Source organism: Halichoerus grypus, chromosome 5 (genome assembly GCF_964656455.1).
Source record: "Halichoerus grypus chromosome 5, mHalGry1.hap1.1, whole genome shotgun sequence".
Lineage (NCBI taxonomy): Eukaryota > Metazoa > Chordata > Mammalia > Carnivora > Phocidae > Halichoerus > Halichoerus grypus.
In genome coordinates this window covers 145,847,323-145,868,386 of record NC_135716.1, presented here as the reverse complement: position 1 = coordinate 145,868,386, position 21,064 = coordinate 145,847,323, and the positions used below count along the sequence as shown (strand labels likewise).

General features: G+C 54.3%; 1 protein-coding gene and 1 long non-coding RNA gene across 3 annotated transcripts in view; one reads left to right on the top strand and one right to left on the bottom strand.

The window, feature by feature from the left end:
• Positions 1-21,064, bottom strand: part of SLC1A7 (solute carrier family 1 member 7) — a 43,203-nt gene that overhangs the window by 2,762 nt on the left and 19,377 nt on the right. The window contains exons 3-8 of the mRNA XM_036075269.2: positions 17,624-17,839; positions 9,832-9,874; positions 7,396-7,618; positions 3,518-3,617; positions 2,583-2,816; positions 446-640 (exon numbers count right to left, since the gene is read on the bottom strand). Coding sequence (XP_035931162.1) covers positions 446-640; positions 2,583-2,816; positions 3,518-3,617; positions 7,396-7,618; positions 9,832-9,874; positions 17,624-17,839 — 1,011 coding nt within the window. The remainder of the gene's footprint in view (positions 1-445; positions 641-2,582; positions 2,817-3,517; positions 3,618-7,395; positions 7,619-9,831; positions 9,875-17,623; positions 17,840-21,064) is intronic.
• LOC144381928 (uncharacterized) overlaps positions 5,827-21,064 on the top strand; it is a 46,886-nt gene continuing 31,648 nt past the window's right edge. For both annotated transcript variants that reach the window (XR_013448187.1, XR_013448188.1), the window contains exon 1: positions 5,827-6,136. This is a non-coding gene — a long non-coding RNA (uncharacterized LOC144381928). The remainder of the gene's footprint in view (positions 6,137-21,064) is intronic.

Here is a 21,064-nt window from a genome sequence, read left to right as displayed (position 1 = left end):
TTCTGGGGCCTGGTTCCCAGGGCCAGACTTGTGCCCTTGGCCTGGCACGCAAGGCCTTCCCCACGGCCTCTGCCCCTCACCCCAGCACCCTTCCCTCAGCTCCGGCCACACTAGCAGTCCCCCCTCTGTCCCTCGTCCCGGCCCCCGCCTCTGCTCACCCCGTGCCTGCCTGCAGCCCCCTCGCTGCCCTGCGTGTCCAGACTGCAGGCCCTCCTCTGGGCCTCAGCTTCCCAGCCTGCTCTGCAGGGTGCCGCTGGGGAAGGAGCCCTGAGTCACAGACGCCAGGTCACGATCCAGCCGCAGCACTGACTTGCTGTGTGGCCTGGAACAAACCTCTTCCCCGAGACCCCATCATATCTGGGAGCTCAAGAATCCTAAAGGCCCTTCCAGTGTCCTCCTCTCCGCCCCCGCCAATCCACACTGGGTATGGGTGTCAGGTATGTACCTGATGGTGATGATCTGGCCGAAGTCCAGCTCGTAATTGTTGACCTGGGCAATGAAGATGGCGGCCACAGCCTCGTAGAGTGCGGTGCCGTCCATGTTGATGGTGGCGCCCACAGGCAGCACAAAGCGGGCAATGCGCCGGTCAATGTGGTTGTTTTCCAGCAGGCACTTGAAGGTGATGGGCAGTGTGGCTGAGCTGTGGGCAGAGGGGTCAGTGTCTGCCTACCACCCTCTTCCTCTGCCAGGGACAGGAATCTTGTCCCCACCCCACGTAGCCTACTCGTCACCGGTGAGAAGAGGCTGAAGGAGCTTTGCAGTGGTCTCAAGTGGCATCCTTGGGGAGTGTGAGATCAGCGGCCCAGCCAGGCCCGCCCCGGCCTAGCGCCTGAGAGACCCCCACCGACCACACAGGTTGGGAAAGGAGTCGCCACCAGCCGAGCACCTACTCTGCGCCAGGCACTGTGCTTTACATACGCTCATCCGATCCTCTTGGCTTCCTGTGAGGGAGGGGTTTTGAGGCTGTTTTACAGATGAAAAAACGGAAGCCCAGAGGGGACGAGGGGCTGACCCAGAGTCACAGCGCTGTGCCATGCTTAGATGAAGTGGCCGGACTTGCTGGATTTCGATCCCAGCCTCCCACTAGCCAAGTGGCTCTGGCAGGTTCCTCAACCTGTGCATGCCTTAGTCTCCCTGTCCCACGCGATACCTAGATTACAGTGCTATGAGGGTGGTTCAACGAGAAAGCGCTTTGAACAGTGTCTGGCACTTGGCAAGCACTCAGACGGCAGAAACCACTCCGATCACTATTACGGTGTTTGCAACGAAGCTCCTGGTGGCCGTGCTGAGACAAAAACGCAGGTTGGGGTGGCCCCAGTGCCCCTCCTCTGCCACAGGCCACTGCCTGGGGGCCCATGTCCACTTCCCAGTGTGCTGGGCCCAAGGCTGTGGCTCCTGCCAAGCAGGAGATGGCCCAGGGCTGCTGGCTCCAGCAGGGCTTGGCCTGTGGCCTGGGGGCCAGCAGCCACTTGGGACTTTGTCTTTCCTTTCCACCTCCTGGCCCTGCCCTGTGTGGAGGTTCCTGAATGAGGCTTCTGGGGGCTTCTCCTCCCTGTGGCTCTGCTTCTCCTCAGTTCTTCCTGAGGTGCTTTGGCTGCCAAGGATGGGGTCATGTGGCTGCCGAGGAAGGATCTCTGTGGTGGCCTTCATTCCCATTTGACAGATTGGAAGGGTGAGGCCCAGAGAAGAGAAGGCAATAAGGGCTGGAAGGAAGAGCCAGGCTTTGGCTCCAGAGAGACACAGGCCTGAGCTCAGGTGACTTCCTTCATATGGAGCTTGGACATCTGCTATGGGGAGAACCACCCTTTCTTCATGGAGTATAGAACCACCCTTTCTTCATCCCCCTTGAAAGACACCTGGGTTTGCATGACTCCAACCCCCTGGGCTCTTCCGCACTCTGCTGTGGGCTGGGATCCTGGAGAGCAGGTGCCACCTCATCTAGCCCAGACCAGCCTTCTTGCCCTTTGGTGGCTTATCTCCACTCATTCCCATGGCAACCTTCTGAGGCAGAGGCCACCATAACCCCCAATTTGTATGTGAGGAAATGGATGCCCAGGGAGCTCAAGTGACTTGCCCACAGCCACACAGCCAGTGGGTGATGGAACCGTGATTCAAATCCCCACCGGCTAGTGACACTGTCCAGGTGTGACAGGGCATCCAGCCAGGATGTCCCCGTGGCTGCAGATGGGCCAAGTCCCTAAACAACGCAGGGCCCGACTCCAACAGAAGCATGGTGTGGCAGAGAAAGGTGAGAGCAATTGCAGATTCATCCCTTGTCAGCTGTCCCGACCCCAGGTGTGCAGAAGCCACCCCCACATGGACTGAGTGGGCCTTAGAGACTCGGGCAGTAGGGGAGGGGAAGGCGTTAAGAGGCAATAAGGGCTTCCTGCCATTCGGCGGGCAGGTGGGACCTCAAGCAATCCGTTTCAAAAATCGGTCTCATTACCATAGCTCCCCCCAAGTTTGTGAAGTGGGCCACACTGAAACTTGCCAGGTTCTATGGCTATGGACACATGACGGTGGGACAGAGGAACAGATTCAGCCACTGCCCTCTCCCCACCCTGCGCATCACCCGGGGCTACCTGGAGGAGGTGGCTAGTGCGATGAGCAGGGCCTGGAGGACACCACGGATGAAGACAATGGGGTTCTTTTTGGTAATGAAGAAGTAGAGCAGGGGCAGGATGAAGAGGCCATGGACCACCAGCCCACACACCACAGTGACCGCATAGAAGCCCAGCTTCTTTCTGACAGCCGTGGGGTCATCCATCTCCAGGATCTTGCCGGCGATGAGGAACACAATGCCGAAGGGGAAGTACCTGGGGGCAGGGTGGGGACGGGCAGCCAGCTCAGGGCCAGGCAGGTAAGGGTCCCAGGCAGCGATGCAGTACCAGGGCACATGGCGTCATTCATACCCCGGCCCTCAACCAGCCCAGCCCTGCAAGACCTCTGGCCTCTGTGCCTTCCCGTCTAGGCCTTTGAAGAGTGCCCTGCCCTCAGCAGGCCCTTGTTTCAACCCAGCAGTGCCACAAACTTCATGCGTGACGTTGGGCAAGCCTCTGCATTTCCCCATCTGAACTGGTTGGACTAGAAGATTCCTAAGGCCTGAGCTCTGAACCAAGAGAGGCAGCTGGTTCTCGCTTCCAGTGTTCCTCTTCTTCAAAAGCTGAGCTGATGAGACTCCATGTGATGGGGAAACTGGGCCAGGAGAGCAGGGCTACGCTTAGCTTGTAACTTTCCTCCAGTGGGCCTGACCAGGCCAGAAATGGCAGGCCCAGGGCTGGAATGAGGCCTGGTCAGGGCTGGCGGGGGGCGGGGGGGGGGGGGAAGGAGTGGAATCCAGGGGAAAATGTGTAGCTCTGGAGGCCCCAGGCCAGGGCTGAGCCTCCTGTGCAGCTTTCTGCTTACGCTAGGAAAGCAGAGGAAGGGACCGTGGGTGTCCCCCCATCCGCACAGGGCAGGGCTGGAAGGGGGCGGGTGAAGGTAGAAGAGGACGCTCCTGTCCCCCCATGAGGCTTACCACACAGCCACCGCCACAATCTTCATGACGGACTCATTGAGGCACTGGCAAAAGCTGACTAGAGGGGTTCCGCTGTCACCCATGCGGCCCAGCATGATGCCTGCGGGGACAGGGACACACAAGCATATCACGGATGCCACAGACTGAGATGCAGTTGCGCACGACATCATCACGTGCTGGCACAGGCTGGTGGCGAAGCGCGGACAGAGCCACGTGCGCATGGAGCCCGCGGGCCTTGGCCGACTTCCCAGCAGCCTTTGATGCACCAGCGCTTCCCCCAACCCTTTCCCTTCCTTCTCGGCTGCCACCATTGGACCAGGGCTCTTGTCTCGTCCTCCTTGCTCATCCATAAAAATGCTCCCTGCCAAACACCCCTCACTGGCTTCCTGAGCCCTCAGACCATCACCAAGTTCCCCACTGCTTCAGGCCCCAGTCAATCTGACCCGTCTACACCTCCCACCTCCATCTGGCCCTGCTTTTCACCTTCTCACTATGCTCTGGCATCACTGGCCTTCCTTATGTTTCTAGAATACATCAAGCTTCTCACTGCCACAGGGCCTTTGCCCACATAGGTCCTGGTGCCTGAAACCCTGTCCGCCTGGCTCCGCACGCGGCCTGGGGACCTGTCCCCACTCCCCTCGGCATACTCCCGGTTTGTTCTTCTCTGTCTCATCTCTTTCTGATCCCTTTATATCACTATTACAACTTATAACTATTATTTTCCAGTTGTCCGTTGTTTCTTCTCATCTCCTCCAGCAGAAGGTTAGCTCCATGAGGGCAACAACAGTATTTCCTTCGCTGGCACATTGTAGGTGCTCAACGATAAGCACCTAATGACGGAAGGAACAAAGGAATGACTAATAAAGCCTTTCCTGGAGCCCCTGTTATTCCCTTCCTTGGGGGGTGTTCATTTATGTACTCTTTCAGGTGAGCTGTATGCAAGTGAGCACCATCAGGCCACTCCTGAAACAGTGACAAGGGACAGCTGTCCCTTCTGGTGACACAAAAATAGAGAGCAAAGCACTCTGTGGCTGCCCTTGGAAAGCTTGCTGGCAATGTGCTTGGAGCGGCTCACCACCTGGGTCAGCCAGGGAGAAGCAGGGCCGGGATTTGAACCCTGGCCTACGGGACTCAAGAGAGAGGCCCTTTCCCTGCCCCAGAAGCCCTGAGCCCACACGGTCCACAGAACAGCTACCACACAGTGATGGGATGACACGGGACCCTGCTGCTGTGATTAGGAGAGGCCCAAGCTGGAGGTGACACAGCCTAGCCCCGCCCATCTGGCCTGGGGAAGCCTGGCTGAGCTGAGACCCAGGTCCCCTGCCGGCTCTGTTGCTCCTCAGCCTCTTCCTGCCTGAGTCAGTCTCCACTTAGATTTCCCTGGAGGCACCTAAGGGCTCTGGCCGGCTGGGTGCTGGTGTGCACAGGACCCAGGGTGTGGCAGGAGGCCTCCTGCAATAGTCAAGGCTAATGAGGCCTCAGCATCAGCCACGTCCCAACACCAGGGGAGAGATGGGGAGAGGAGGCTGTGTTGAGGGGACCATTCAGAGCAGCTGGGCAAGTGTGGCTTGCTCACACTCAGATGTGGGCACACACAGAAGCAGGCACACCCTGAGGTGGGCCCGCACAGATGCACGCACGGGCCCAGGCACACGCTGACTTGGACACACATACACAGATCTGCATACACACTTGGGCCCACATATACAAACAGGGATGCACTGACACGTGGACAGTTACACATGTCCAGTCAACACTTAGTGAACTGAGTCCAAGGGTCCCCGGGTTTCTTTCGCTCCGCCAGCAGACGTCCTGTTTATATGTTCCCACCTCTAAGAGAGGCGGCTGGGGAGGAGGAGGAGGAGTGTCCACTGAGGACCGATTGCCAGATGTGCTGCAAGCGCTTCCAAGCACCATCTTGTCACACACTCGGGTCCTTGAGGCCCTGGCCCCTCTGCGTGCCTGACCGTCGAGCCAAGACATTAAGAGCTTCCTCATCCACCATGGCCCATCCATTCATCCAGCCATCCACCCATCTCTCCAACAGATTTTCCCGCGTGCCTGCTCTTGCCAGTCCGGGCGGTGGGCTGTGGGGATAAATGGGGAACAAGCCAGGCCCATCTCTGCCTGCATGGAGCTCACACCTGCTTCTGTGCGACTTCAACAGAAACAGATAGATAACTGCAGTCGGTCAGACGTTTAAGGAGGAACATGGGGCACCTGACCAGTCTGGGGGGGGTCGGTAAGACTTTCCCGAGGACACGATGCGTATGTAGACCTCCGTCCCCCCACCCCCGGCAAGGATGAGAAAGGTGCAGGGGAGAGGAAGGGGCCGGAGCGGCCAGTTGGCAGGAAGTGGGAAGGGCTTGGGGGAGGCGGCTTCCGGAAACCGGAAAGCAGCATGGCGGCCGGGAGCGGGGGGGCGGGGAGAGAGCGGGAGCGGAGGAGCTGCGGGGCAGCTGCGCCGGGTCACGCGGAGCTCCGCAGGCCGCGGGCAGCGCTCGGGCCCCCTTTCCAAGGGCACTGGAGAGCCCCTGGAGGCTTTTTGCAGGACTTTGCGAGCCGGTGAGGAGGACACACCAGCACAGGGACTCTTCAGGAGGCTCGTGCAGAAACCAGGTGAGAGGTGACGGTGGCCCTGAACCACGGGGGTGGCAGAGGGCAGAGGGAAATGCCGGCTCGGAGAGAGGTTTCAGAGGTAGACCTGACAGATTTGGATGCGGGCTGGGGCAGAGGCCGAGGCAGAAAATGGCGCCCGGATGCCCTGCGTGAGCAGCCAGAGGATGGTGAGAAAACCTTGTGGAGAAGTCAGGGAGGTGGGAGAGGCCCTCCCAGGCCCTTGGCCAGGGTGAAGAGGGAGGTTGATGGCAATTTTAGAATGAGACAATGACCTCTGACATGGTCTCGAAGGACAAGATGGGGATTGACGAGCTAGATTGTTCTGGATGGCCTGTCCCCAAGAAGGAAAAGGGTTTCGTGTGTGTGTTGGGTGTTGCTGGCAGAGGCAGACCCATAGGTTTTATGGGATCTGACGCTTATACAGTTTGGGGCCCTCTCTACGAAAAAATAATAGTGTCTGTGTGTGTGTGTGTGTGTCTCTCCCTGTGTGTGCGTGTGTCTGTGTGTGTGTGTGTGCGCGCGCAAATACACAAAAAAGATACAGAGAGACCTCTGTGTGTGTGTGTGTGTCTGTGTGTGTGCGTGTGTGCGCCTGTGTGTGTGCGTGTGTGCGCACGCGCAAATACACACACAAAAAAGATACAGAAAGACCTTTGCAAGTTAAGCTTCATGGCTTCATGGTAATACCTATGGCTGGGGGTCTTGGCACCTCCCAGAGAAGAGTAGCAAAGGGGAGGGTGTGGTCAGGAAGCCAGCTGTGGGCCCTGAGAAATGACACAGACATGTCTGAGGAGACAGTTGGCCAGTGAGAAGCCCCTGTGGGAGATGGAGGGGAGAAATAAGGGCTTCAGAGAAATGGTAATGACTGAGAGTTTTAGATTTTTCCTGCTCTTTATTGTAATGTCCCCCCACCCTGCCCCAGGAACCCCAGACTTCAGTAAAATGGAACAGGCTGCTAGGAGGGGGGCCAAGGGATGGTCCTCTTTAAGGGCAAGCTGACACCCCTGGAGGCTGACTAGCACCCAGGGAGGGAGAATTCCAAGTGAGGAACACCAGCTGTAGCCGGGGGGAGGACAGGAGACACCCCTCGGTCATAGAATGGGGACTTAAGCCACTCCACTGGCTAGGAAAGAAAGGAGCCACCTGGAAGATAGGAGACTCCAGGTTATTCACATTAGTGGGTACAGGGTGGCAGAGAAGGATGGATGCAAAGGGGACTGGCTGCAGGCCACTGCCAGTGTGGGGCGGGCAGCACATACCCATGGTGGCAGAGAAGATGACAATGCCCAGCACGTTCATGCCGTCGATGGTACCAGGCTCTGACTTGTAAACAACCTCAGGTGGCGGGGTCAGGTCCAGGGCGAAGTTCTGAACACGAGAGCCATTCTCTTCCTGGACCCCATAGACGAGGATCTGCCGAGGAGGGGCCTCCTCCCATGCCATCTTGGGGGATTTGACAACGGGGGTGGTCTTGGTGCGGTACTAGTGGGCGACACCCCAACCAGGAAGGAGTCAGGGCCAAATATTGTTCTTAATGTCATCAACAACAACAATAACATCTTGGAGGCACATTTGGATGCAGTCAAGAACTATTTGACTGACAATAACCCTGTGAGGTAGGCAGGAGTATTACCAAGATTTTACCAAAAAGAAAATTGAGAGTCCTTTATCCATGGACACACTCCCCAGCCATGCGTCTCCCCACCCCTTCCTCCCCCTTCTTACTTCTCTGCGTCATCACACCCATCTGGGTCCCCCTCTACCCATCTCTTCTTCTACCCAGATAATTTTCCATTCACCTACCTATGCCTTCCAAGCATCCATTTTCCATCCACCTAACAGCCAGCCAGCCCTGCCTGCCACTGATGGAAACTTGGACCTTCTCTTTGAAAAAGTTCAGCTTGCCCCAAGCCTTTTTGAGGAGAAGAGGATCCAGCTGGGAGGAACTGAGCTTCCAAGCCGGCTCCCTTTCCTCCTCTGCCCTCCCTGGGTCTTCCCCTCTCATTCCTTGGGCACTAGGAGCCCAAACAAGGGAGTCCTCTCTCCTCCCAACACCACAGTGTCAATGAGGTAGGTCTTCTGGGGGTTGGGGTGGGGGAACCACTCAGGAAATATATGGGACCTCAAGTTTCCATGCTTCAGTTTCTTCATCTGTAAAATGGGGGTCACAGTCGTATCTAGCTCGTTAGATTAAATGAGACAACATACGTGAAGTGTTTCAACAGTGCCTGGCGTGTGGCATGCCTTACGTGGTTGTTACCGTTAACCGCTGTTATCATGCCACCACCACCATCATCATCATTCCAACACTGAACATGCTGTGGTGGACGCCAGGGACACAAAGATGAACCAGACATGAATTCTGCTCTGACAGCATTGGGGAGGGAGTGACTTACTTTGCCTCAGGGGTCAGACAGCTTCCCAAAGAAGGGGACATTTGAGTTGGGCCTTGAAGGATGGGTAGGAGTTTGCCAAAAGAGAAAGGGCATTCTGGGTAGGTATGAGGTAGAGCAACATTCATTCTTTCTCTCTCACGCCTTCAGTAATTCCCCATCACTATTGGAATAAAATCAGAACTCCCTTGCCTAGCACTGAGAGCCCGTCATTCTCTGGCTCATTTCATAGATAAAGGCCCAGGAGATTAGGAAAGATACAGTGATTAGCTCAAGGTTTCACAGCTCCTTATTTTGGAGCCTCCTCTCCACCCCTCAACCTCCTCCTTTGTGTCCTCAGTCCCAATGCAGGGCCCAGCACAGGCAAGGGAGTCGGGAAATGCTTGCTGGATTGTCAACCAACCAGCCGACATTTTATGAGGGGAAAAGGATTAGAAATTATTAGAAGGGCAGACAAAAATTGGCACATCAAGATATTTACCATCATTTCCAAAAAGAAAAAAACTTTGAAAACAACCTCGAGGCCCACCGAAATGAGGGATGGCCCCACCATGGGCTCTTGTATCACCGCAAATAGTGTATTTTAAAGAAACACTTAGTAACCAGGGCAAATGCTCATGCTATAATGAGCTTGGGGAAAAAGCAAGATACACACCGTCTGTGTACTATTACCCCAATTTTGTTTTTCCAAAACATATTTATGCAGAGAAAAAAGACTAGATGTGTCCCAACTACTACCACTGTTGCTTGGTCCTAGAACAAGAGAAGATTTTTATTTTCTGCTTTGTATTTTAGTATTTTCCTAATATTTTACACTGAACATGATTATTGTTCTTAACTACAGGGAAAAGGGGTTATTTTAAAAAGAAAAAGAACACAGACTTAGACGCCAGACAGGCCTGGGTTTCCTGACCAGCACTGTCATTTACTAGCTGTATAACTTTGGGCAGGTCCTTTAATCCTTCCAAGCCTCTAGCCTAGGTTTCCTCATCTGGGACAGGGGGTGGGTGCACTGAGCCCAGGGTTACTGTGAGGATCCAGTGATTGGGGGTGTGCGAGCACGGGGGTGAACCTAGAGCATGGGTGCTTCCCCCCACCCTGTCAGTTCTCTTCCTAAGAAGCTGGAACCCCGGGCAGGGGTGTGGCCAGGGGAGGCTCTAAGGATCTTGATCACCCCACCTCCCCTCCTCTCCAGAAGGAACAGTGTGGGAGCCAGGGAGACTTGCTGGGTAAACCTGACACCTCCAGCCTGGCCCAGGCTGGCCCTACCTGCCCCGCTCCCTCGCCCCAGGACCCACTCACCTGTTTGAATGTGGCTTCCACCAGGTTGGCTGGGAACATGTTCCTGGGAAGAGAGTAAGTAACTGAAGAATTTCAGAGCCCAGGACAGGAGGGCCCACGGGGTCATCTGAACACCTCAGGGCCTTCCATGACCTAGCCCACCTCCCTCCCATCTGAACACCTCAAGGCCTTCCATGACCTAGCCCACCCCCACCTCACGTCTTCCTACCACCAGCCACCCCTACCCCCCACCCCACCTCCCAATCCCCAGTACTCAAAACTCCAACACCAATTGCATACGGTTCCCTAGAGACACTGCATACTTCCCCAGCACCCAGGCCTTGGTCCACACTGTTCCTTCTGCCTACAATGTCCCTCCTGCTTCCCTGGCTAGCTCCTACTCCAGTCAGTCAGAGGCCACGCCTTCTCTGATTACTGGCCGACTCTGCGGGCCTTTCCTCGGGGGTCACCCATGCTCCAGAGTACTGCAGGGTGGCACTGGCTCACGGGTCTGCCTCAGTGGTTCCTAGCTTCTCTGTGGTGCCCAACACAGGACCTGGCACATAGATCATAATTCCTTTTGACATGATTTTCATAAAGCTGAGGGAGGAGGGGTCTTGTCCTACCGGATATGAACATATAAAGATAGAATTTAAAGTACAATATTGATACAGCTGCCAACAGAAAAATCAAGAGAACAGAACATGTAGCCCAGAAACAGAACCTAGTACATCTTAAGTACCTTATTTAAAAAAAAATAAAGTGTATTTATTTGTTTTAGTAATATCTACACCCAACGTGGGGCTCCAACCCATGACCCCGAGATCAAGAGTCCCACGCTTTTCCCACTGAGCCAGCCAGGCGCCTCTAAGTACTTCATTTTTTTTTTGGAAAGATTTTATTTATTTATTTGACACAGAGAGACACAGCGAGAGAGGGAACACAAGCAGGGGTAGTGGGAGAGGGAGAAGCAGGCTTCCGGCGGAGCAGGGAGCCTGATGCGGGGCTCGATCCCAGGACCCTGGGATCATGACGCTTAACAACTGAGCCACCCAGGCACCCCTAAGTACTTCATTTTTGATAAAAGTCGCTTCACAGATCAGTGAGGAAAGGAAGGATTTGTAATAGAGTATTATGCAGCCAAACCAACTATTTAAATAAAAAGTTAGATCCCTATTTATACTTTGCATCAAAATAAATTCCAGATAGGTTAAAGAAATAATTTTTAAAATGAAACCATAAAAAGCTAGAAGAAAATATAGGTTAGTATTTTTCAGATCTCAGAACAGGGAAGGACTGACTAAGAAAAAAAAATGAGCAATTAAAAAAAATCAATAGATTTTACTACATAGAAATTAAGAATGTCCTAAGTGCAGCACAGTATCCTGGGTTGGATTTGGGAGCAGAAAAAAAGACATTAGTGGAAAAACTGGTGAAATCCAAGCAAGGTCTGTAATTTAGTTAATAGTGTTATACTAATTTAATTTCTTAGTTTCGACATCTGTGCCATCGTTATGTTATGTTGCTAACATCAGGGAAGGCTGGGGGAAAGGTATGTGGGAACTCTCTCCTATGTTTGCAACTTTTCTGTAAGCTTGAAATTATGCTAAAATAAAAAGCTAAATAAATTGAGAAGTTCTCTAAGATGGATTCAAATACAAATAAAATTATAAAGCAAATGATAAACTAGGAAAACTATGTGACAAAGTGTTAACATCCTAAATCTTTAAAGAGCTTTTATAAATCTTGTCTTTGTCTCCTCGTTCACTGTCTCTTCTCCCCAGAACATCAGCTTCCTGGAAGGCAGGGATCTCTGTTTTGTTCCCTGCTGTGTCCCCAGCGACTGGAAGACTGCCTGGCACATAACAGGGCTCAGTATATGTTTGCTGCATAAATAACTGGACCACAGAAACATTAGTACCTCAATAGAAAAATGATTGAAAGTCATGGCCAGGCAACTCACCTTGCAAAAGAAGGACCGTAGTAGCCCAAAAAAGCTTTTAAGTGTTCAGCTTCATCGATAAATTAGACATTTTCACCTCTCAAACTGGTATAGGATTTTTAGAGGACAATACCCAATGCTGAGGAAGTTTGGGGACACGCTTCTCCCCCTCCCTCCCTGTTCTGGCAGCAACCTTTCTGTAAGGAAATTTGCAATTCCTATTGAGGGTCTTAAAACCATTGCACCTTTGTCTTTACAATCCGCTTCTAAGAATCTTTTCTAAATCAGAGATGCTAACAAAGGTTTTTGTTCATGTGCTTGCATTTCCTCAGACAGGCCACATGGACTGGCCTTACCACTCACCCTTGCTCTTGGCAAATCTCTTCTCTTTCGAGACTCTGCTCATACGTACCTGGAATTACATACAAGAGTATGGGTGTACGTCCTTTCTTTTTTTTCTTTTTTTTAAAGGATTTTATTTATTTGAGAGAGAGAGTGAGTGAAAGAGAGAGCACAAGCTGAGGGGAGAGGCAGAGGGAGAGGAGAAGCAGACTCTCCACCAAGCGGGGCTTGATCCCAGGACCCTGGGATCATGACCCGAGCCGAAGGCAGACGCCCAACTGACTGAGCCACCCAGGCGCCTCGGGTGTGCTTTATTTCTTAACCTTACACCCCAGCAGCCACTGTTGGAAAGTGGACTATATATTTTTTTTTCCACTGTTGCTAAAATATGCTTCAGTGTAAGCATATGGCAGGAGGAAGAGAGCTTAGAATGAGCTAGCAAGGCAGAAAGAGTGGTCCTGGCTTTTCCCACTAATTTCAACTTTGTCACAAGAGAAGAAGCAGGCAGGGGTCAGGGACTGGGATCTCAGAAACTCAAATGAGGCTTTCCCCGCCTAGTTAGAAGCAGATTCCTGCCTCCAGAATAGTAGCTGCCTGCAAGGGCTTTTGACATCAAGCAGATCCGAAGCACCGAAGTCAGGGTGAGTGCTGGGGCCTCACCAGGCACACAGCTGGCAGAAGGCACCAGTTCACTGGGCCCTCGTGACCGGAGGGGAGGACGCCCAGGCTGTACCAGTGCTTCAGAGTTTGAAAATCTCTCCTGGGCAGAACCCCCGAGGTGCGAGGGACTTACGAGGTGGTTTTCTAATGAAACTTCGAGGGAAGGCTGCTTTAGCCTGAGCAGAAAGTAGGAACATTCAAATTGTAGGAGATCAAATGAAGCTTACACCTAGGATGTACATTTCTTTACAATCTCCTTGAGAATTAGAATAATTTAAAACGTGGGTTGTGGCCAGGATAGCTAGTTGCCTACCCAGTCTCCATTCTCTCCTTCCTTACCAACAGGAGCCCTGGCATGTTACGGGACCAGTGGGGCTCTGCCGTCAAACCCCGTTTCCCAAAGGGTGGCCGAGGAGATGAAGTGGGAGTCATTGGGTGGTGCTTTCAGAAAACTCTTGAAAAGGTGCCCACTCAGCCAGGACCCTTTGGTCCTTTCCTCCAACTGTCTTCCTTCTGCCTGGAACATGGATGTAATAGCTAGAGCTTCAGCAGCCTTCTTGGACCATGAGATACACTGATGACAAAAGCCAAGTGGTAAACATGGTGGGGGGAGCATGGGATCCTGCTGCCCACAAGCTGCCCACCACTGGACTGCTGATTTGGGAGAAAATGAGCCTTTACTGCAGTTCAGCCTCTGCTGCTCTGGGTTTCTCTAACTACCCTCCAACGGCAACTCCTAACTAATACACGTGCTCATACTCATAATCGATGAACTCATCCTGCAAACTTTGATGAAGAATTACACTTTTGATTATTAAACAGGAAAATGTACATTTTCTTTTGACCTTGAATGCCCATGGGAAGACTTCCCAGGCTCCCGGTGGCATAAATGCCCATGGAATGTGCTTGGGAGACATTAATAGCCATGTGCATCAAGTACAGGCACCCTCCGGCCTGGGCCTTCCCGCATGCGCTTGGGGCAGGGCCACAGCCTGCCACCTCCTCTTCTTACCCATTCTATGTCCCAAGACTGTGACATTCCAAATTTGCCCTTAATCCCATGTCCTCAGCCTCCCAGGTTGGGGTTGTTCCTTCCCAAGCACGGCTCCTGAGAGCTGCATCCGATCCCTGAGAGGGTGACTGGGAGCTATAGAGCCAAGTCATTACTTCATCTCTCTGGTGTTTTAATAAGATTGGAAAAAAAAGAAGGGGCCCAGCTCTGATTAGCATCTACTTGTTTGGGTGGTTTTCTGTGAGGCTGAACTCTGAGCAGACGTCGGTTTTCTGGAGCCTTGGGAAATGAATTCATGTCTCTGTGAGTTGTCCAGGGACATGGCCTGTTGTGTTCCTCTGGAATCATCTTTGAGAGATGGCTATCTTCCCGGCCCTGAGGTGTGCCGCCGGCCTTATTCCCCTGCTCTCTTGTCCCCTACATCTTTCTGACTTTTCCTGTGTCACACCTGCCCACACTTCCCAGTTCCCTGCTCTGGCTGTCCCTGTTCTCAGTTATCAATGCTCGCTGGCCACCTGCTCTGGGCCATAGCGAGGGTGAGGGGGCCCCCTCCGTCCTGGTGTTCTCATTTTCTGCACAGCCTCTCGGAATGTCAGAGCATCTAAGAAGAATCTCTGAGAGTGTCCAGTGCATTCTTCTTCTCTGTCTGTCCTAATAGGACAGCCTGGTGCAGGACTTGCATTTGCCCCTCTCAGCACAATGTCTTCACCCAGAGCAGGTGCCTTATAAAGGGGGGGGTGAATGGAGCGGAAGTGACTGCACCCCAAACAGGGCATCCCCCTGCCTCCAGTCACATCCTGACCACTCTGCCCTGCTCTAGTCCATCCTTCCCAAACTCACCAGCTTCCTGTTTCTAAAGCATAACAGCCAACCTTTCAGCCTGGCTTCAAGGTCTTCAAGGTTGGATTCTGTACTGTCCTCCCAACCTCATCTCCCAGAACCCACCTCCAGGAGCTTCTGCTCAAGTCCTGCAGCTTCCTTACTGGTGTGTAGGCCTTTGTGCTTCAGAACCACAGAGCTAGAAGGGACCTTGAAAACTGCTGGGGAAACTGAGTCCTGGAAGGGCCACACTGTGTCTTATTGACAGAGTTGTGACAAGACCTCCCATCCCCAAGGTGATGGTTCCCTGTCCCTGGAAGCATATGACCGCTCTCTGCTGCCCCACTCTCTGACTAAGAAACAGTGACCGTGATGTCAAACCACTCAGCTTTGCAAAACAACTTGCCTTGGGGTTGAGAGCAACTGGGGAAAAGCCTCAAACCAGAAGGATCAATTTTCACCACGTGAAAAGCAACCAAGAGCAGGAGCCACTCCTGGAACATTTGACTCTGACACGTGTGTCCGATCCAGAGCCCTCAGCCCCTCAGCAGGGGAGGCCGTGGTGGGGAGGGCGGGGACTCCCGAGCACCAGCTCCTTCCACCACGAGGAAAGGCTGTTTCGAATCATAGAATCCAAGAAAGGATGAATCATAGCCACCAAATCTTAGAAATAAGGGATCTTAGAAATGAAGCTTCTCGAAATTCTTCTTCCCTTGGCCTCTAGGATATCTGCTCTCCTGGTTCCCCTCCTGGCCCTCTGCTTGCTCCTGCTCTGTCAGCTCTACGCAAACCTCCAATGTGGTGGGGGCCAAGGCTTAGCCCAGGCCTCGGGGCCACATGCGTGGCACCTTCTCCCTGTGCCAGTGAGTCTCCTCTCCTGGCTCAAACCCCAACCCCATCAGTGACCCTGTATCCTGTGTCTGCCTTCAGCAAACACTGAGCCCCTCCTCAGAGCTGTTCTCGGCTCCAGGGTGCAGCAGGGAACAGATTTGTAACAATCTAGCCCTCGTGGAACATCTTATGCCCTGATAGAGTCACAAAAAGAAACAAACACACAGGATGTCAGGTAGTAATAAAGTCTATGAGGAGAGAGTGTGACAGAGGTTAGGAGATGACACGGAGCAGAGGTGGAGTAAGGGGAGGAGCCATGAACCCCTACAGGAAGGTCCAGCCAGGCAGAGGCTGCGATGAGGACAAGGCACCAGGACGGGATCTTACAGATATTTGGGGACTGGCAGGAGGCCCGCAGGGCTGGAGGGAGGGGAGGGAGAGTTGGAGCAGAGATCACAGGCCGTGGGTATGTGGTGGTGCATCAAGCAGGAAGGGCCTATAGGCCATAGTGAACATTGCGGAGTGTGTTGACATGTGATGAGTCATGAGCAGGATCCCTCTGGCTGCTGGGCTGAGACCAGACTGGAGGGAAGCAGAGAGAAAGCAGGGTGACCCGGTTGGACCCTCTAGTGAGACGTGATAGTGGTCTGGGAGATGTGAGAGTGGCACAGGAGGACAGAAGGGACAAGGGATATTATTTTGAAGGTAGAGCTGACAGAATTTGCCAACAAATTGGATGCAGGATATGAGAGATGGTGGCCCAAGATGGGCAGCCTGCCACCCTCCGTCTCCAGCTCAGACTCTCCCGAAGACTCAGATCCACCAGCCAACCACCAGTGGACACCTTCCCCAGGATGTCCACACCTGCTCTAGCATTGTCCTGCGACTCGGTGACCACACAGCTGGGTATTCAGGCCGTTGGGATCAGCACCGCCCCCTCCTCCATGCCCTCCTCCCTTCTGCCCTGCACGGCTCCTGCTGGTTTTACCTTCCGAGCAGCCTTCAGTCTGCCCTCTCCCTGTGCCCAGGGCCACCATCGTGTCCCTCTCCCTGCCTGTCCTCCCCTTCTCCCCTCACCCCCCATTCACCCCCACTCTGCAGCAGAGCGAGCCTTTTGAATGGGATCAAGCCGCTTCTGTGTTTCAAGCCCATTTCCTGTGGCCTTTAGGATAAAACACAGCTTTCAGCCTGGGTTACATTGTCCTTCATGATAGGACCCCTTTGCTTCTCCAGCAGTGACTGTCCCCACCCCAACCCCCTCTCCCCCCGTGCCCCAGTCACGCTGAGCAGGTGAGGACATCTCCCCACACTTTCCCTCTCAGCTCAGGACCTTTGCACACCTTTGCCTTCACGAAGAATGGGTTCCTGGCTCCCTGGTCCTGCCACTCATCCCTCCCTTTGCCTCCCCTGAGCCTGCTCTTTGCTCTCACCTACAGCCCCTGCCTCCCTCATTGTGACTCCCGCCCCCATGCTGTTGCTGTCTATTCGTGAACCTTTCTCTCCTCTGGAACTAGGGCCAGGCTTGAGTGCCTGACACAGGGCGGGCATTGGCAGGGGTGAATGAGTGATGGAGAGGAGGCGCATGGCCTGCATGGAGTCTTGGGAAAAGGGGTTTGGACTTGGATGCATCGCTGGGTCTACAGCGCTTTCTGGGAGGAGGGCTCAGGTCCCTGACACACATGGTTAGCAGTGTCCACGTGGCTCAGGCAGGGGCACCACCGGGCAAAAATCCTGGCTCCGTGACCTGCCCACGGGACGACCCTGGAAAAGTCACTTCATCTCTTTGAGCCTCACTCCCTTGTCTGCAAGAAGAAGAGGACCAAGAAGGAACAGGTGGTGAGGGGAGTGACTGCTGGCCTTCCTCAGTAGAGGCTGGGTGCACACAAGCAAGCTCAGTCAGCAAACAGCCACTGATAACCTCCCTGGTGCCCGGCTGCGTGCTGGGCCGTGGCTCCCAGACCCCCGTCCTGCCCTCAAGGTGCTCCCAGTCTAACGGACGCACACAGTGCAGTGTGAACCCAGCGGGCTGCACAGGGGCTGAGCTGTTTGTGTGGCTTCTGTGGCCACACGAAATCAAGAGCAGACCCTGGGCACCCCCTCCCCGTGCCCTATGCAGCCTCTGGCAGACATGGGGGGCCAGGCCTGTGGAGCCAGTGGCCCCAGCCCAGGTATGGCGTTCCCAAGCAGGGGGTCAGGGTGAGAGTTACCGGATGAGGTCCAGCAGGGCATCGGCAGAGCTCATGATGGCCTTCCTGCTCTGCTCTGTCGTCTCCTTCTGGGCCACCCCGCCTGGGTGAATGATGGAGACCATGATGATGCCCACGATGACTGCCATGAAGGTGGTCCACAGGTAGTACGCCACGGTGAGGATGCCCAGGCGGCTGGAGGTCTTGGCATCCAGGGAGGCGAGGCCGGACATCAAGCTGGGAGAGCGATGTGGGTCAGGGTCTGGGGGTGGGGGGCCACTCAGGCGGACCCACTCACACCCCTCCTGGCTGTGCCCAGCACCCTCACAGAGCTGGAGGGACCGTGCAGGCATGTGCCCCCCCCCCCCCCCCCGCAATCCAGTCCTGTGGTCCCTCTAGCCTGGTTTCTTGCTCTGTTCTCTGGCCCACGCCCGGGGGCAGCCGCCACACCCTTGCACGCCTCCAGGCCCTTGCCAGTGCTGTTTCCTTTGTCTGGTGTCATTACCAGGTTCCTCCACTCGGCCAAAGTGCTACTCACTAGGTAACACCAAGCGCAATGTCACCACTCTGGTGACATCTTGGACTACCTGCCTCTCCCCAGGGACCGTCCCTGGCCTCTGTCATGACCCTGGCTATCCCTGTCTACCTGTCTCTTTCATCAGACTGAGGACCTGAGAGGAGAGGGGCAGGTGTGACTTTTCCGCGGGTCCCCAGTGCGTGTGGAGTGTGAGCTCTCAGGGCTGCTATCAGGCAGGCGGTTACTGCAGGCTTGCTGAATGAACTAAGGATGGGAGTGAGTGAGAGCCTAGGCTGGGTCCTAGTCCTGGCTCTGCCCACTGCCCGTGGGACATCTTTGGGCCTCAGGATCCCATCTCTGAAATGGGGCCGTGCTTTCTTGGAGAGGTGCCACCCTATGGCCATCTTGGGTTACCACCTGAGCCCAGATTCCCCTTCGTCATAGTCTTGGGAGGTTGTGTTGAGGGGGCTTGTGGGTCTCTCTCCCCCTGGCTCCTGACCCTGTCTTGCCCTGGGCTCTGGGCCTACCTGTGCAGGTCAGCTCAGAGTTACTCTTCTCTTGGCTGTTGGTGGGGTGGGGTTGGGAGATTAGTTAAGGAGATGCTTGTGCTTTGCTTTGCTGCCAAAAGGATTTTTCCCCAAAGCCCTTTCATTCTTTCAGGTAAAGGAAGTATTTGTCTGGTGTTGCTAATGTAAACAAGAGTGGATAATCCCTCCCCATCCTGCTGTCTTATCATTAGACTACACTCAAGCGGCACCCAGCATCAAGCTGAGCACTGTAAGCTTCTCCCCACTTCTCCCCACTTCCCCATGCAGCACTGTAGCTGCTGCATGAGTGCCCTGCGCTTCCTTGCTCTGTTAAGACACAGTTGAAGGGTCCCCTCCTCCAGGAAGCCTTCCCTGACCACTGGCTGGGGCAAAGGCTCCTTCTCTGGGCTTCCACAGGCCCTGTGCTGTCCTTTGCCCCAGCCCCCACCTCACTGAGTTGCTGATTGTTTACTGGAAGTTCCTCCGGGACTGGGCCGGGGTCTGGGTCTGTTCAGTGATGGGTCCACAGAGTCAGGCACGCGGCCCAGCTGAGTGCAGCTTGGTAGCACCTTGCTGAATGAAGGAATGAATGAATGAATATTTACAATCTCTGTTCATCCCTTGTCTGCCAGTATGCCATATGTTAGTGATGGGCTTACGGTGGGTCTCAGACATAAATCCTGAAGGGCTCATAATGGGATTGTGCAGGCAAGGGAAATGGGGGGCTGCCCTGCAATTATTATGCACCAGAGAGATTATCCCCAGCCTGGGGCCAGCACATCAGCCGAGGGCCAAACAGCCTGCTGACCGCAACAGAATTCTCTACAGTGAAGTCCAACTGCTTCAGCTCACAGGGAAGCAGGGGCCCTGAGAGTACGACCTGCCCGAGGTCACATGGAACACTAGCAGCAGCTGGACCAGAACGCAGGGCCCAACTCCAGGCCTGTCCTCTTCCCTTCATGTATTTATTCAAACCTTTAGTGCCTGCCCACTCCATGCCATGCCCTGTGTCCACAGAAAGAAATCAGAATCTCTCCCCAGCCTCAAGCTGCTCCTGGTGTGGCAGGAGGGCAGGAAGGAGACAGAGTGAGACACTCCGGGACAAGTGGACTCAAGGAACCAGGAGCCAGGGTGGCTGCATTAGTCTCATAGGCGAGAGGACAAGGAGGTGCTCTCTTTACTCAGAGGAGGGGAGGGGTCACTTCTAGCTAGGAGAGTCAGGAAGGGCTTCCTGGAGGAGGGGGCATATGAGTGGTTCTTGGGAGGATGAGGAGGATTTGGAGATGGAGCAGATATCCCAGGCAATGAGACAGCAGTAGCCAACAGGGAGGCTGGCAAGTGTGGGCGCAGTGTGGTCAGAGCTTAGGTCAAATTCGAGGAACGGTGATATGGGGGACAGACAGACTGTGCTCAGGAGGGGGGTGGCCTTGAGTGCCAGGCCAAGGGGGACAGAGGGAAAAGTGGGGTCCAGTACAGTTCATCCCGCAGAATTGGCTGGCTGTCTGAAAAGGGAGAACTCGTCAGATTTGAGAACATCTAAGTGAAGTGTACTGGGAGGGACCCTAAAGTGGTATTTGTGAGAGCAAACATCTAGGACGGACCTAAGAATGTCAATGCAGAATTAGACCGGGACTCAGGCCCCTAGTTCGTCAGTGCAGAATGAAATTAAAAATTACAGCATACCCACACAGTGGCGTTCTGAGCAACCATTAGAGGCAATGGTGTCACTGGAAAGATGTTCCTATTGAAGGTTAGGTGGAGAAAGCAAGGTCCGAGCTAGTCCGTAGCTCTGCAGGGAGCCCTAGAGCCTCCTGTGACAGAGACCCTTCTCCAGGTTTGCAGTCCAGATGCACCTACGCAGACATGCTTGAGGGATTGTGCTCGAGAAGCGTGTCCGTAACAGATTGCAGAAAGGGACAAAGGGCCCCTCCGAAGGCCACCCGAAGAAGAAGAGGTCTAACACAGAGGTGGTTCCCACTCAGGGACTGACCAGGGTGTGGGAAGGGAGGGAGTGTAGGTTCTAGATACAGCAAGAGAGGCCCTGGACTCAGGGGCTCTGGAAAGGAGAGGGCTGATGGAAAACATGGAAAGAATTCCATCACCTGGGCTCCAAGCAGTTCCCCTGTGGAGTCTCCAAAATGGGAAGGGTTTTCCTACTGGCTGGAGAGGGAGGTGAGTAGCAAAGGCGGGAGCTCGTGGGGAGGGAGCCATTGGCAACGGCTGATGACAGAGCAGCCAGGTTGGTGACCGCGGGCGTTGGCGGAGGCCAAGAAGACTGGGAGCTCAGTACGAGGAAAGCCTGGACCCCACGTGCGCATGGGCCACTCCAGGGACTCATGGTAACAAGAAAGCAAGTTCAAGGTCCCGCCTTTGACAAGTGGGGGCTCCTCGAGGTCCCACACTTTCGGCCCAAGCTGT